The 17,057-nt window shown below is 37.5% G+C and overlaps 1 protein-coding gene across 7 annotated transcripts in view; it reads right to left on the reverse strand.

Moving 5' to 3' along the window:
- Window positions 1-593: 593 nt before the first annotated feature.
- cbc (crowded by cid) overlaps window positions 594-17,057 on the reverse strand; it is a 48,218-nt gene continuing 31,754 nt past the window's right edge. For all 7 annotated transcript variants that reach the window (XM_067092814.1, XM_067092816.1, XM_067092818.1 and 4 more), the window contains exons 4-9: window positions 16,463-16,697; window positions 14,873-15,043; window positions 14,314-14,501; window positions 3,121-3,343; window positions 2,709-2,799; window positions 594-2,249 (exon numbers count right to left, since the gene is read on the reverse strand). In XM_067092814.1, coding sequence (XP_066948915.1) covers window positions 2,138-2,249; window positions 2,709-2,799; window positions 3,121-3,343; window positions 14,314-14,501; window positions 14,873-15,043; window positions 16,463-16,697 — 1,020 coding nt within the window. In that variant the 3' untranslated portion in view covers window positions 594-2,137. The remainder of the gene's footprint in view (window positions 2,250-2,708; window positions 2,800-3,120; window positions 3,344-14,313; window positions 14,502-14,872; window positions 15,044-16,462; window positions 16,698-17,057) is intronic.

A 17,057-nucleotide genomic window follows, 5' to 3' on the forward strand; every position in this document is an offset into this window, starting at 1 on the left:
TAAATATGAATTTTATGCTTCACTATCTTTTGTAAATTATGTAAAATTGACAAGCTGAAATTTGGTTTAACACAAGATTATAGTTGTACAGCTGAAAGCATTGTTTACCTTTCTCAGCAAAGCTGATACAGCTTGCTGTGTGGTGTAGTGATAATTGTAATTACTTCAACTGCATGTGACATCAGACCTACTATGCTCAACAGTTATAGCAGTTTTATATTATGTTGTAAATCAAATACTTAAGCAATGACATTGCTCTTTAATTTATAGAAAATTACCATTGCATAAAACTGAAGAATCCCTGAAAAAAGGTAACTCTGGACATACTTCTAATTTTAGTTTGTCTTTCAGTCATATTGATTCATGATGTTCCCTCCTGTGAATGCCATGATGCCACAGAGAGGGAAAATCCAGACTGACTGACTGCTAGTGGCCAAGGTGACTGGCGTTATTTGATGTCAACCACTGTAATCACCTTGTGCAAAATTGGCCCAGAAGCCACACCAGTCTTACATAGTGAAGGTGGCAGATGAATTCACATACAGTGTTCTTGTCTCTGTTCACTTACAACGGATTTCTGGATTAATGCAACATTAACATGGTCATTATTTTATTGCTAATTTTATAAGTTATAAAGTATCTCTCTATAGTGAACTATGGAAATTGCAAAAATCATTTCAGTGGTCAAGCATCAAATACAAGACAGAAAAAATACATTTCAGGTACAATACAAAAATTCATTCTTGACATGTATTAATACTAATCACTGTAACAAAATATATTTTATTATCAAAAGTCGTGGTTTTTCAGCATGCCTTGCGGGGACTGAGGTTACGCGTAGTTCGGTCACGGCTGTGCAAACAGGAGCATGAGTCATGGTACGTGGGAGCGACCCGTCTAACCTGTTGCTCGATCATGGCTGTGGGAATATGAGAGTGAATCACAGTCCTGTCCGTGTGAGTGAGAATGCTGAACACAGTACCTTCTAGGAGAACATGATAGGGAACGATGACATGAAGATGTCATACAAGGAAAGTCATGCAATCTCGTGGAACTTTCAGTACATGGGACATGTACGTGAGTGAAAGGAGACCTCCGGGGAGGGGGATCCAGTGGTTTAGATGTCTTGATTGGGGCCTTGTCGTCCTTCCTACGGACTTCAGGAACACTTGGACCTGGACTAGGAGGAGAAGGAACAACAGAAGCTGCCTGAGGGGGAGCTGGAACTGAAGGGTTGACAGTCCTAACGTCATCAGATGGTCGATAAGCATTGGAAAGAGTAGAAGGAACAATCCCATGTTCCTTGATGGAAGAATGGTTCTGAGAGGTAACTAGATTAGAAGCATGAACTGGTTCAGCAAGGATGTGCTTAGATGAACGAAGGACAGCTACAGCAGAAGAAGATTCCAAGGAAGACACGAATCTTCTTACATGGAGGATCTAAGAAGTCTTTTCCTCCAACATCTGATGGGAACGGACAGAGCAGAAGATGATGAAGAAGAAGTAGAAGGGGATTTATGACATCTCTTCCTGGATTCACAAATAGATTGGATAAAAGAGTTGGAAAGAGCAGATATGGTAGTTGATGGCACCAATGTTGTTGATGTCACGGAGTGGGGAGCGGCAAGTGGTGTTGACAGCTGAGAGGAGCGTAAAGAGACTGAAGCTCTAGCCATAGTGAGATGAGATGACGTCACCGAGACAGTGGACTTGGAAACTGTCATGGTGGACGAGGAAAAACTGTGAGACAATAGCCTGGAAAGGGATGGTACACTTGGTAGGCCTAAGGAGTCCCAACACTTTGGTCTTCTTCTGCGTCTCACCTTCAGAACAAATGGTACAAGGGGGAGCAGCCTCTACCCTCCTGGAGGGGGTTCCACCAGTTAATAATACTATTCCTCTAGGGAAGTCCATTCACTGATAACATTTCACTTTTTCTCATCAAAGATAAAATCATTGCTGTTGCAGTCTCTCAAACATGGCTTGAAATGTGAGGGGTACTTTTTACTGTCTATTTTCCAGAAATACAGCGTTAACTTAATATTGTGGTATTTAGTTTCACCTTCATATATACACACTTTACCAAATCAATGGTATAAAATATGAGAGGATTGCAATAAAGTACATATTATGAGTCTCAATTTGAGTCCATAAACTGAACTTCAGTGAGTAGTAGTAGTGTTCGAGGCAAAGGTTTTGGTTGCGGTGATAAAATCTTCATCATTTTGTTTTCTTCATCGAAGTCCAGCCTGAAAAACAAAGCAAGTTGTGATAACTTGAGTACTTGAAAGAAATCTGTTTAGAAACTATGTCAAACAAAGGCATGTTTTGACCACTCATTAACAAAAGCAGGTTTCAACCACTCTACAAATAAAACGTTTTGACTACCAGTGACATGGACATTTTCTAACTATCATTAGATATAAAAAAAAGCAAGTGCTAACAGTACAATATTTTATAAATAAAACAAAAGGAGAGAAAATCAGGACTTCCAAGCCCCGATATAGAGGCATGTCTTAATGAAGTGTTACTAAAACTTGCAACAAACCTCAATCATTTAGAACAACCAATAATGAAGCTGAAAGCTAATTACAGATTAGTGAAGCCTCAAAGATTCTACTCTACATATAAGGTTACAATTCTGTTCTAAACACAATTTAAGGTATTCTTAACCAAAAATAATCCAGTAACAATGAAACGATACTTACACACAAATGAATCCAGCAACATTTGAAGTAAGTAAGTCCTCTGGTTGAGTAGCTAAGCTCACAGCTAACATGTGATGTTTAAGTTTTGGACCTGCAATTATGAAAATAAACATTATCCAATTATCAACAATGTAAGATAGGAACACTTGCTCATCACCATAGTTGGCAGAGAAATTTTAAGGGCTACATTCCATTTTCCAGATTATTTAAAAATAAATATCCTTTAATTATTTAAAAACAGTAATACTGTACTCTCAATTACAATAAGCCATTGAGTAATTTGGTGAACAGTCCCTCCCAAAGGAATCAAAGGAACAGACTGAAACCAAGAGTAAGAGGAAGCTCTGTTGAGAATAAAACCTGAGAAAAAGTGGACATAACACTGCAGATATCCAGCCACTGAATAACTTACTTGGCTCTACCCGAACTAGTCTGGTCATGTGGTCGTCATTAACCTTCATATCGGCAGGCATGCATGAATCAGGTAGAGATGGTGCCCCAATTTTGTATATTTGGACTGTGTTTAAACTGACGTCAAAGCTATGTGGATGGTACTTTGTATGGAGACCATAATAATATTCTCTTATGCGATCATCTCGTGCTGCTGCTCTCATTGCCCCCGTTCTTTCCACTACCTGCAATGAGAGAAAGAACTGTTTGAAGATATTCAGAATAAATGTAAAGCTATTAAATAGGGAGTTAACACATTCACAAGTAAATGTATACAAATTTACATAGCAGAACCAACTGCTACTTCAATATAGTGCAGTATTAATAGTATAAATATAGTCGACCCCGGGTATTCGCGGGGGGATATGTACCACTATCCCCCGCAAATAGCTAAAATCCGCAGATACTTAAAACCCCTCTAAAAACACTTGGCATTTAGTCACAAAAATTATATGAAAATACAGTAATTTGTGAATATTTCCCTATGAAAAATACTGCAAATAGGCGAATTTTCCGTGAATGATATTCCATAGCGAAATCCGTGAATAGGCGAGTCCACAAATAGCAGGGGTCAACTGTAAATGCTTATCAAAGAAATGGGAACTCAATTTAAAGCACATCTATTCATGAGCATTCAAGGTGAAATCTTGACAGGTACATTTGACAGTCTCACTCCTTGTGCTACCCATGATGGGTTACAGAGCTATGCCCCAAACTTCTCAAATTTTACCTGACTAAATTTTGCCATGTGAGAGTCTAGAGGCAAAACTCAGTGATTTCACAATTCTAGCTTAAAGAAATGAGACTGTAGAAGGCGCCATCATCATTGTACCTTGTATAACGTACTGCTGACAACATTGCGGTTGCTTTACACCATTCCTTCAAAACCCTACTGCATTTGTTCTTATTCCTTTTGGTTTTTCATTAGCTACCTACCTACCTATCTAGCTCCTTCATCTTGGCCTTATTTTCATCAAAGCAAAAAAAAAAAAAAAAAAAAAAAAAAAAAAATTTTTTTCAAGACACAATCAAGAATAAGGAGGATGACTCAGTAGTTGTACTAAAAAACTTTATGATGATGATGATAACCCAAGCTACAATCAATGCTGGTAGATAGTTTTCATAATCTGAATAATAAAGTTTTGGCTACTACAGCTGAAATGAATAAGGTTTATTAAACCATACCCTATGCATGCTGACTGAAGTTTGTTGTTTAACTAAACACACGCTTCCCAAGATATCTTCACTGTTGCCTACACTCAGCACACAACAATATCTATTAGAAAGGGAACTACATTATGCCAAACTGGTTTTGATACAAAGTGCTAACCTTCACTTGCTTACCGGAAATTAAGGGAGACTGTGGTGGATATGTTACAATGATATCAAAAGTTGAAATCCCTCACTGCAGAAAAAACATAACACTACAAATGTGATATTGAATAGAAGGCATGTCACTTAGTAATTACATGCAACAAAACCAAGTGAATTACATGCAACAGAACTGGAGTCCAGAATTAAATGACAAATATTTCTGTGAAACTTTGACAAGAGAGATTGCAACTCTCTGCAAGTTCTGGTATAGTTTTACGTATTCTTTTAAAATTTACATACAGTGGAAATGCGTATTATGTACAAGAAGGATATTATGTTTTGTTGTCTTCGTATTTAGTAATAAAAAGCGTTGTTTTGGCTGTTTCGTGTATTTAACTGTAAGTATACATGTAAAATAGTACATAACTACCGGCATTGGTTGTTTGCCCAGTGGTTAGTCAAATGTTTGGTGTTGGCCAAATACGGCCATGAAACCAGTCTCTTCACAGCCTTGGTACAAAGTGGTTCAAACTAGTGGGGACTCAAGAAAAGGGAATGCAGCCATAGTTGTCGATGCCTTCCAATCCACTTAAAGTTCATCTTAAAGTTCATTTAGGGAAATTCCTTTAGGAGATATGCATATCAAAATGAAAGGAGAATTTCTTGATGTGTGCTTTGGATAAGGGTTACGAAGTAGGGATTGTGCTCATGCCAATCTGATTCTCCTGTAATTCAAGCTAGGAACACTGAATGAGCCAACAGTAAGTTTATATCGTTTTATGTCGTAGATAAATATACACAACGCGATGCAGTGATTTAATCGGAATTTGGAATAGCATATGAGTGAAGTAACCTGGGTGTCGTAGTATAAGAATTACGCTACGATTAGGTTACTACGTTTCAAATCCTTTAGACAAGACGATAACACTTACGATCTGAAATGCTCTGCTGTACTTATTCTGAATGAGTCGGAACAGATTGGTGCCGTGACCTGGTTCGCAGTGATTGGTTGTTATAGCAGTGATCTGTATAGTTAGTGATTAGTTGTTATAGCAGTGATCTGTATAGTTAGAGTTTATGAAGTTTTAAGGACTCTTGTGATATTTGGTGACAAAGATAAAGACGTAACCATTTTAGTAGTCACAAGTTACCCTAGTCTGAAATGGATTAGTAAGATTAACTCGGTCACTCATCGCCTAGCCTAACCGAAGCCTGACTTTTTTATATTAACTCGGTGGGGATTTTATCCTTCCTTTTTATTTTTTCATTGTTCTTTGGATAAAGTTGAGAAAATGGCTATGGCCTGTCCAGATGTATTTTGCATAGAGTGAAAGGTTGCTGTGATAGGACATTCTCATACAAAGCATCTAAGTCATTTTATGACAGAGTGCTGTAGTAAAACTGATGTGAGACTAAAAATAAGATTTTAGGACTAGTAGAGACTAGTAGTAGGTACTTTAAGGTTTTGGTGGTTAGCATAAAGATTCGTTACACTCCTAGAAACATCCCTAGGGATAGATATCGAGCAAGAAAAAATCTACTGAACCAATTATTGAAAAGAAACCGAGAAATAACTTTTGTTTTCAATCAGTTTGTAGAAAGAGACTTTGCCAGTGATAGGGTACATTTTCAATACGATAGTTATAAGACGCTCGCGAGTCACTTATGTGAAGCAGCAGATGCTTACGCTTTCAATCAGGATTGGTAAATGCCAGGTTGTGCTCACTCCAACCCAGAAATCAGGTTAAGTTAGGTTAGGCAAATTATGGTTGACGCATTTCCACTTCATAATTTTTTTTTTTTTCCTTCTTTGTAAACTGTACGTAATGGATAGGAAATATTAATATAAAATTATTATTTTCTAAAGTTTATGGTATGTTTTGAGATACTTAAGTGAAATTTAATTTGAAATAAAACCCTATGTTGTACATTGTATATGTGTGTGTAGACAAGGGCACATATATATATAATATAACCAGTAGTGATCTACCACGGATTAATTTGAAGAGGTGTAGCCAAATTTTGAATATTATATTTGCTAGTGCGATATATATTTTTTGGAGCTGGCAGTTTGCACACTCTTTTAGTATTAAGAACTTGTATATTTGGTGTTGGTAAATTATAGGCTAAGATGTCTGACCTGGAAGAATTAAAGAGGAGATAGGGGGTTTCAAGTCTGTGATAACTAACTGGTCAAAAAAGGTTGAAACCACTATTGATGCAGGTGATATCAATAGTATTTTTTCACTGAGAGACTCCTTGAAGGAAAATTTGCAGGAAATCCTGGAATTTGATAATGAAATATTGGATCTAACGGATCCTGGAGGACAACCTGACCAAATTATGAATCAAGCTGAATATAGCCTAAAGGTAGCACTGAAATTTATAGACTAAACTCATCCATCACAAGTCTTCTAGCTGTAAGAGGTGAACCTAGTGCACCAATATTGCCTGTTAAAGCTAGTGTAAAGTTACCCAAATTAGACCTCAAACATTTCGATGGTGATGTATCAGAATGGAATTCATTTTGGGAACGTTATGAAGTATCAGTACACCAACGTACTGATTTTGAGGATATACAGAAGTTTTTTTATTTGAAGGGCCTATTGGAAAGTGAGGCTCTGGAACTGATATCTGGTTTTAAATTAGAAGGTGATAAATATTTACAAGCAGTGAACTTGTTAAAAGAGACCTATGGCAGAAAAGATGAAATCAAGTTGTGTTTAGTTAGAAAACTTTTCCAAACTGAGACACCTAAGGCAGATGCAGAATCGCTACAAGGTTTTACAGCACAATTCGAATGCTGCATAAGATTACTGGAGAGTGAACAGCTGGAAAGAGTGAACTGTATACCATCTTGCTCTACACCAAACTACCTAGTAGTCTAAGTGAAACACCAAACTACCTAGTAGTGTAAGTGAAATAATAAAACGAAGGTGTGGAGAAGATTGGCTTAAATTTGACACCTTTAAAAAATATCTTGAAGAAGAAATACACAATTTGAGGGCTTTTCCAGACTGAACCAGTAAAACCTAATGCATTAACAACGGTATCTGCTTTCGCAGTAGAACAAGGGCAATCTGAGACCAAAAAAACATTGGTAAGGCCTAAAGAAAGTACAAACAAAGCCAAGGTAAACCAGGTTAAAGGATGTGCACTTTGCACAGGCAATCATATATAGACATATTGTAAATCCTATGTAACCAGAGGAAAGACATAACGATTCAGAACTCTGGGTTTGTGTTTAATATGCGCATCCAATAAACACTTCAGTTCTGACTGTGACAGGCAAGGTTGTATAAACAGCTGCACTGTTAGACAGTCATGGTGTATATGCAATCGAAACCAACCAAATAAATCCAAGGTAGGTGGGGTACGAGTTGGAACACTCTCTTTGACAAACACCGGACAGGGAAGTAAGACGACTAGGAAGTCGATCTTACCTACAGCCACAATAGCCCTAAAGGGTAAAGTTTAGTATACCTTACTTTAACCAAAGATATCACATTGTGCGAAAGAGAGGGTTGTTAGATACCTGTGCCGAGAGATCATTTATAAAGAAATCTGCTCTTGAGGGACTCCACTATAAAAGCAAGGGAGTTGAAAATATATCATTGAGAGGTTACTTAACTTCTACACCAGTTAAGGAGTATGAAATGGTGAACATAGCTGTACCTAATTGGGATAGATTAATAAATATGGACTGTACAGTGGTAGATGAGCTACCAGAATATACAAAGAAATTTGACGTTAAGAACTCAAGGTTGTTGTGTAGAATGAAAACCAGCTTGGCTGATAAAGATTTTAATCTACGTGTAGAAAAAAATCGCCTATTGAATTGTTAATACATCCAGGGTTTAGGAAATCTCAAAATTTAGAATTGCTACCAACCATATTTGGTTACGTGGTAACCAGAACATGTAGTTCTCCTCCTGCCAAAGAGACTCATGTTTCCATTTTGAAACTGGCAGTGGAAACCAACAACATAATTATGGCTGAAGGGGCTACTCATTTAAAGGATCCAAAGGAAGATCTTGAAACTTTAAGGAGTTTAGATCATTTAGGTATTGACTGCAGTGAAATAACGGAACTGGAACGGAAAGTATTGGAGAACTTTGAGAGCACTATAACTTATTCTGAAATTGACAAACAGTATGGTGCGGCATTGCCTTGGAAAGGCAATAAAAGGAGATTAACTTCCAACTTTGGGTTGACTTTGAATAGATTAAAACAAGTGTGTCAAGTTTCAGAAGGACACTCAGTATCTAGAACACTACCAGAAAATCCTGAAGGATCAGGAGGATAGGAGATTCATAGAGAGTGTGGAATATTTTAAAACAGAGGAAGACTGTCATTTCTTGGCACATCATGGTGTTAAAAAGTTAAGTATATCTTAGTTTTACCAGACCACTGAGCTGATTAACAGCCCTCCTAGGATTGGCTAAAAAGGACAGTGCATTAACCCCTATTAGGACAGTATTTGACTGTTTGGTTACACAGGGGAAAAGTGGGTTAAGCTTGAACAATTGTTTGTGGATGGGACCACATATAAAAGCTGATTTGCTCAAAGTTCTGCTGCAGTTTAAAACAAATCGTTTGCCTGTATGAGTGACATAGAAAAAGCATTTTTAACGGTGCAACTCAGGGAAGAAGACAGAAACTATACTAGGCTTTTATGGTTGGATGATCCAACAGACCCTAACAGTATATTGTTAGTGTATAGGTTTCGAGTTGTTTTATTTGGAGCTACATGTTCTCCCTTTCTGCTGAATGCAACTATTAAGAAACAGCTATCTATGGTAGGTGATGTAGAAAGGATAAAAAGAGGACTATATGTAGATAACTTGCAGTTCACTAGCAATGATGATAATGAACTGGTAAATTTTTTCTTTGAAGCAAATAGGATATATGCACAGGCACATTTATATCTGAAAGAATGGACGAGTAATAATGACTCACTGCAAACTATTGCTCGAACATATGGATAAGGTCTTAGATCTGAACTGGGACAAAGAACAGGATACCTTGACATTACATCTGACTAAGATAAATAAGTCCAGCCAGACTAAGAGAGAAGTGTTGAGAACTGTTGCACGGATTTACGATCCATTAGGAATGCTTCTACCTGTTACTATTGGGGCAAGGATATACCTGCAGAATTTGTGGAAGCAACAACTGGATTGGGATGAACAACTCCCAAACCCATTACAGAACCAATGGGTTGAGTTATCTGAAGACTTGGAAAAATGTCTTGATATTTCCTTTCCGAAGAATACTAGCCTAGGAAAGGGGGACTCCTTACACATATTCTGCGATGCCAGTGAGTTAGCATATGGTTGTGCAGCCTACAGAGTTTACGAAAACTTATTTAATGATGGCAAAGGCAAGAGTAGTGCCCATTAAAGAATTAACCGTTCCAAAACTTGAGTTGATGGCACTGTTGCTAGCAGCAAGAATGGCCAAATTTATTAAAGAATCCTTTGAGAAGGATGAGTTTGTAGAACTGTTCATTTGGTCGAACAGTAAGGTTGCCCTAAGTTGGCTAGTATCGAAAAGTGTTCTCCCTGTATTTGTGAAAAATAGAGTACAGGAAATAAACTCTTTAATTCCAGAGACGGTCTTGTCCTATGTGCCTACAGATGATAATCCCAGTGACTGGTTGACATGTGGGAAAAGGACAGAAATGATCTTGGATAGTTCTTTCTGGTGGGAGGGACCCTCTTGGTTAAAAAATTCCTCTTGGCCAACAGATAGGTCACGGTTTGGTGGATCACTTGTGCAGGGTAGGGAAGAGAACATTTTGGTCAATACTGTACAGGACAACCTGAATGGTAATGCTCACTTGCTGAATTGGGAGAGATTCAGCAAGGCTAAAAAGGTCTGTAGGTCCACAGTGTGGATCCTACGATTTGTGAATAATTTTAGGAGTGTATGAAGAGGCATGGTGAATTGACCTTGGAAGAACTCCATGAGGCAAAGAATAAGACTATTACCATCATACAAAGGGAATTTTTCCAAGAGGAGTACGAGAGTTTGATGAAGGGGGTAGAGTTGCTATGTTACTCAAGTAATTATTAAAGAACATCAAGATGTTAATGCTCATATGGGTATAAATGCAACTGTGGCGAGTGTCAGACAGGAGTTCTGGGTCCCACAGATATGGCAAATAACTATGAGTATAATACACCATTGTGTTATTCGCAGGAGAACACAGGGGAAGCTGTATACGGCCAATATACTTCCTCCATTACCCAAGCTCAGGGTGCAATGTAAGCAACCTTTTAATATCACAGACGTGGACTACACCGGCACATTATGGGTTAAGGGAAAACGACAGAGCCACGAGAAGGCTTATATCATTTTATTTACGTGCCCGATAACCAGAGGCATACATGTGGAGCTAGTTGATAACCATTCCTTTGACTCGTTCCTCATGAGTTTTAGAAGATTATGTGGTAGAAGAGGTTTCCCAGCACTCATGTTGAGTGACAACGCCACCACATTTGTAGCGGCATCAGAATACCTTAAGACCATGCCGGTGAATCCCAGGGTAGAGGAATATCTGTTAGATATAAAATGTAACTGGAAGTTCATTCCAGTGAGAGTACCGTGGTTTGGTGCTATATGGGAAAGGCTGATAGGACTTCTTAAGTCATGTCTAAAAAAGATCGTAGGCCAAGCCTTCTAAGTTATGAGGAACTGACCTGTGTGCTGGTGGAGCTGGAGGAAATTATCAATGACAGACCATTAAGTTACATGCCTGGGGATTTGAATCAACTGGAAATTTTAACCCCTAACCATTTGATCCTTGGACAAAAGCTTAAGTCCTTCCCAAGAGAAGTTGTGAATTGGGAAGCTATCTCCGGTGACCCTTACCTATGGACGGAGAGGGTTCACCGAGAAAAGATTCCTGTATGTATCCAAGTTGTGTGACGACTTGTGGAAAAGATGGGAGGGGATATTTAAGAACGTTAAGAGAGACCCATCAAGTAGCAATAGTCCATGGCTCTTAGCCCAGGATAGGGAAGTTGTCCTCATTCATGACGAGGGGCCAAGGAACAAGTGGAAGTTGGGCCAAGTGATCGAGTTACACATGGGGCGAGACAAGGTCCCAAAAGTGGCTACTCTAAGAACAACACATAGCCAGCTTATGAGACCGGTAATCAAATTATACCCCTTACAGCTGTGGCAGGAGATAAGGGAAACTAATCCTGCGACAGAAGACATTCAGTCAAGCACCCGCCCGAGCAGAGGGACTGCTCAAATAGCTGCAGAAGCCAGAAAGGCATTGATAAGAACAGGACTATTGTAAATAATGTAGGAATAAGTTTTTCTTGAGGGGAAGTATGTCGAAACTTCGACAAGAGAGATTGTACTTTTCCACAAGTTGTGGTTTAGTTTTACATATTCTATTTAAATTTCCGTAAAGTGGAAATGCGTATTATGTACAAGAAGGATATTATGTTTTGCTGTGTTTGTATTTAGTAATGAAAAGCGTTGTTTTGGCTGTTTCGTGTATTTAATTGTAAGTATATGTGTAATAGTGCTTAACTACCGGCATTGGTTGTTTGTCCAGTGGTTAGTCGAATGTTTGGTGTTTGCCAAAGACGGCCATGAAACCAGTCTCTTTACAGCCTTGGTACATTGTGGTTCAAATTAGTGGGGACTCAAAAAGAGGGAATGCAGCCATAGTTGTCGGTGCCTTCATCCACTTAAGTATTCTTTATCATCTTAAAGTTCATTTAGGAAAATTCCTTTAGGAGATATGCATATCTAAATGTAAGGAGAATTTCCTGAGGTGTGCTTTGGATGAGGGTTACAAAGTAGAGATTGTGCTCATGCCAATCTGACTCTACTGTAATTCAAGCTAGGAACATTGAATGCGCCAACAGCGAGTTTATATCATTTTATGTCGTAGATTAATATACACAACGCAATGCAGATTTAACTGGAATTTGGAATAGCATATGAGTGAAGTAACCTGGGTGTCATAGTATAAGACTTAGGCTACCATTAGGTTAGTATGTTTCAAATCGTTTAGGCTATACGATAACACTTACAATCTGAAATGCTCTACTTATTCTGAATGAGTCGGAATAATTTCCATGAACATTGTAAGGTAAACAAAAGTGTTTTGTTTAACAAGTACTGCATTTGGGGAGGAAGCCCCAAGAAAAGAATTTGGTCACTCAAAAGATATCCTACTTTCATAAGATTCAATCTAAAAAGTTCTCTTCATACTATCATTCCAAACTGAAAAAGAGATGCTAAATTAAGAGAAAAAAATTATTTAATTAACCTAGTTATATGCTGAAATGGCAATGCTAGGTACATCCAGGACCTATGACTTAAGCAAAAAAATAAAATTAGAAGTGGGAATGGGGGCTGCAGGTTCATTGCTACATGTGCATTGCCAAGATAACCAACCTAATTATAACTGACACAGTGAATAGCTGGGTCATCAGGAAATCAGCTAATAATTGCAGCCAATCTGCTATTCCCCTAAATTTGTCTATATCAAACAATCACATCTGGGGAAGTTGTGATTTATTATCAGGTAGTTTAATGAGGCCAATGAATAAAAAAACTTGACTAGCATAGGGCTGGCCAATGCAAAGCTGAAGCAGAACATGTATGTAAAAAAATGAGGAATTCAAGTAAAAAATACTTGTAGTCTATAATAAAATCATCAAGTGTAACCTCAACAGCCAAATTAATTTATTTTGGTATTCAGGCACATAAAATTTGAAACTTTAGAACTTAGAACATACTGAGCAATACGAATACAGTAAACACGCCGTATTTGCGGGGGATGCGTACTGCACTCCCCCTGCGAATAGCTAAAATCTGCGAATACTTAAAACCCCTCTAAAAACACTTAGAACTGCCTATTTTGATAGTTTAAACACAAGAAAAACACTAAAAATGCTTATACCTGAGTATTTTAATAGTTTTATCACAAAAAGTGCATTTAATCATAAAAATGATATGAAAATACAGTAATTAGTGAATATTTCTCAGTGAAAAATACCACGAATGGGTGAATTTTCCGCGAATAATGGGTAGATACGTTCCACAGAGAAATCCGCGAATACGAGAGTCTACGAATCGTGAGAACACAAATACGGGGGTTTACTGTACAACCAAATCAATACGGAAATTTTTGATTCTGAAAATGACCAACACAATAACACAATTCTGATTCTCAAAAAATTATCTTTGCTCATTGACTGTACTCCTGTTTCTTTATTAACTATACCTTTATGAATATAAATTACGTACCATCCAAACAGGTTAGGTGACTGAAGAATAACTCTTGATCCAATGTGAACCCTTAAATTCCAGTCTACATACACTATGATATGCTACTTTTACCTACTACTCTGGTTACATTTCCCCCCCCTTTCTGCTACAGCTTTTTTAATTTTTTCGCAGCTTTCTGCTTAGCCTAGTTTTTTGCAGCTTTAGTTTGATTTAACTGATTAATTTGATTATTTTACTGACATTTCTTTTACGTTCTTTCAGCAAGATCATCTGCTTTCTTTCATTCTAATGGAACCACCTCTCAAGATTCCAGCTTTCATTATAGGGCTGAACTTAAATGTGTGTTGTAAAATCAGAGGTCAAAACTGTAACAAGAAAAAGTGGAATAAGTTGGACAATTTCCTCAAGACTATAGTTCAAATGGAAAGGTATAAAAGGAGAGGAAAGAAAATTATGGAGACTGTACAAAAGAGATGGTACACTGTAGTAGTTAGTACTAGGAGCCAAGTACCAATAATAATATACTGCACAGAAAATTTCAGATGAAAAAATAACATAAAAAGAATAGAAAACTTACACCACCACTCTTTGGCAAAAAGACAACTTTTATAAATGGAATATCTCGGACGAGTTCATTGTAAAGTCTCTCCTGGTCAAGGACAATTATGACATCCACTTCAAAAGCTTGAGCAACGTGAGTTAAGCTTTTATAGCCAGGCCCTTTAACAAAACCACAAGTGTTGATGACCACACCAGAAGCTGCAACTGTAAAACAAAGAAAATAAGAAATGAAATAACATTACTCAAGGATATACAGGAATGTATTCAAAATTAAGAATGAACTTTATTTTCCATTGTTTTTATTCTACAATTGTCTAACTAGAACACTCAGTAACATCTCTCGATTATCTTACAATGACTTGTGAAATTGTAGCAAGGTTAAGTTAAAGAAGTTTGACATCTAAGTAGGAGGAGACTGAACTGAACAAATGGAAACTAAAACACAGAAAGCAATCCAATTGGGGCCAAGGGACTGCGCAAGAAATATGAAGACATCACTGGAATTACCATTTTTTAAAATCTAAAAGTGCATACATCTCATTAATACTTAACACTAATAGTAAAACTGATTTTACCTTTTTTATTAATAACCATTTTATCTTGTACTATGGAAGCTAACCGTGATACCAAGATATTGTACAGCGTCATATTTGCATCAGGGTATAAATGTCCGAAATTGAAAACTAATGGAGCCTCCTGAGAAAACCCTTCCCCAACTGATGCTGCTCTTTCAATTAACAATGCTCCTGTAAAATAAAAGAAATCATTTAGTTTCAAGATGTAAAGACAGACTAAAATGCATACTAAAATATGCTTGATATAATACAGTACATCATATCAGCATCAAAGTGCTTGTGCCTGCAAAATCATTCTCATAGCTTTCCCGCCTGGAAAAAACATTTTTTCATCTACAACAGCTTTCAATATTGTTCAGTAATATAATATTCCAGTCACTGAAAAAAGTAAAAATTCTAAACTTAACTACTCAAGATGGTAAGCTTCATTTAACCCTTACTGAGGTCCTCTACTGTTATACAACTATTCTCAATGAAATAGAAGATACAGTTATCAAGTACATTGTATTAGTTGTTGGCTTGTGCACTGCTGAGTGACAGTTCTGTGCATTTAATACATCACCAAAACTTTACAAGGTTTGAAACTTTATGGGGACATAACTTTTACAAGGTTTGAAACTTTATGGGGACATAACTAACTGCGGAAGGTTTTTCTTTGTTCCTTACTCATATCTTCTTAGTACAATTCCTTCCCTATCAGATAACCAAAGGATTTATACAGCCTGCAAGAATAAGCTTGATATCTGTAGTAACAGCTCATCCTAGAGACCTAGGAATTTAGGGCTTAAGATTGGGAGTTCTACAACACAAAATGGGAGTTGCCACAGAAGCAGCAACACTATATATGGCTATATTGAGCTCATGATGCACTTGCAAGTAGGTTGCCAATAGCATCAAATAGATGCTGTTGTCCCTCTTTCAAACCAACGAACATGATACAGAGGCCTCTGGCAAGAACGCCTAAATAAGATCTTTGGAGCCTGGTAGTTGCTATGGATTATTGAATCCCACTTCATGTGGAACCACCAACTTCAGTGGCAAGGTAAATCAGAACAGCTAAGGAGGGCAACTGCAGCTTCTGCCAGGAAGACTTGGAATCCTCTTCTTTTCTAATATAACCACAACTGTGTCTTTAACATCAGTAACTTTTTAACATTGATTGTTTCATTAAGAAGATTACACAAATCTCATCTATATATATTTTCTTGGCTTCCTAGACAATCTAAATCTCACATCTCAGCAAAAGATATTAAGCACCACTCCCTCCTAAAGAAGTAATTATGCCAACTGACTAAACTTTCAGCACCAATTTACTACATATTGTAACGTGAATAATGTAACAATTGCTATATTAGTAGGCTTAATCTAGCACAAAATATTAAAATTCCTAGCTGAATGCATGACAAAATCTATACAGGTATTCTAGAATAACTTGATGAGAAAATCATAATAAATTTTACAACTAAATTCTTCAAGTATAATAGTGTTAACTGAATGATAATAAAATAATGCTATCACAGACAGGAAATTTGTAGTACTTTCCAAACCACAATATCTAACAGTTTTCATAAATGAACGAACTTTATTCACCTAGTGTTCCAGGTATAGCAATGGAACCCTGGCCAATGTCTAAATCTACAAAGATTGGTCTTCGCCCCATACGAACAGCATAGTTGAGAAGTATACGGCAAAGTGTAGATTTGCCAACATCTGTTGGGCCCACAATCATTGTGACTGGACCTCTTGTGTCTTCCCCGTTAGCTAGTCCTTCATCAGCTTGCCTTCTCAATCTCTCTAAGCAAGCGTGAGTATTCAGGTACATTATCTGAAAAAACAAATGACACTATTACAGATTTTAAATGCTTTATGAGATGTATATACAGGCAGTCCCCGGTTAACGGCGGGCTCGGTTAATGGTGACCCAGTTTTATGGCTTGTCTAGTGACGAAAATCGGCAATTTTCAGCACTGAAAATAGCCAATTTCCACTTATTGGCGCCGATAATTGGGTATTGGCGCCAATACATACCTAACAGAGGTGCCGATAACCATAAGCCTCGAAAATCGTTGAAAAAACACCGAAAACTGCCGATTTCCGGTTAGCAGCGATTTTCAGTTATCATCACACCCTCAGAATGGAACCCTTGCCAATAACTGGGGACTGCCTGTACCAATGCTCACTATCC

This window comes from Macrobrachium rosenbergii, chromosome 49 (genome assembly GCF_040412425.1).
Source record: "Macrobrachium rosenbergii isolate ZJJX-2024 chromosome 49, ASM4041242v1, whole genome shotgun sequence".
Classification (NCBI taxonomy): Eukaryota; Metazoa; Arthropoda; class Malacostraca; order Decapoda; family Palaemonidae; genus Macrobrachium; species Macrobrachium rosenbergii.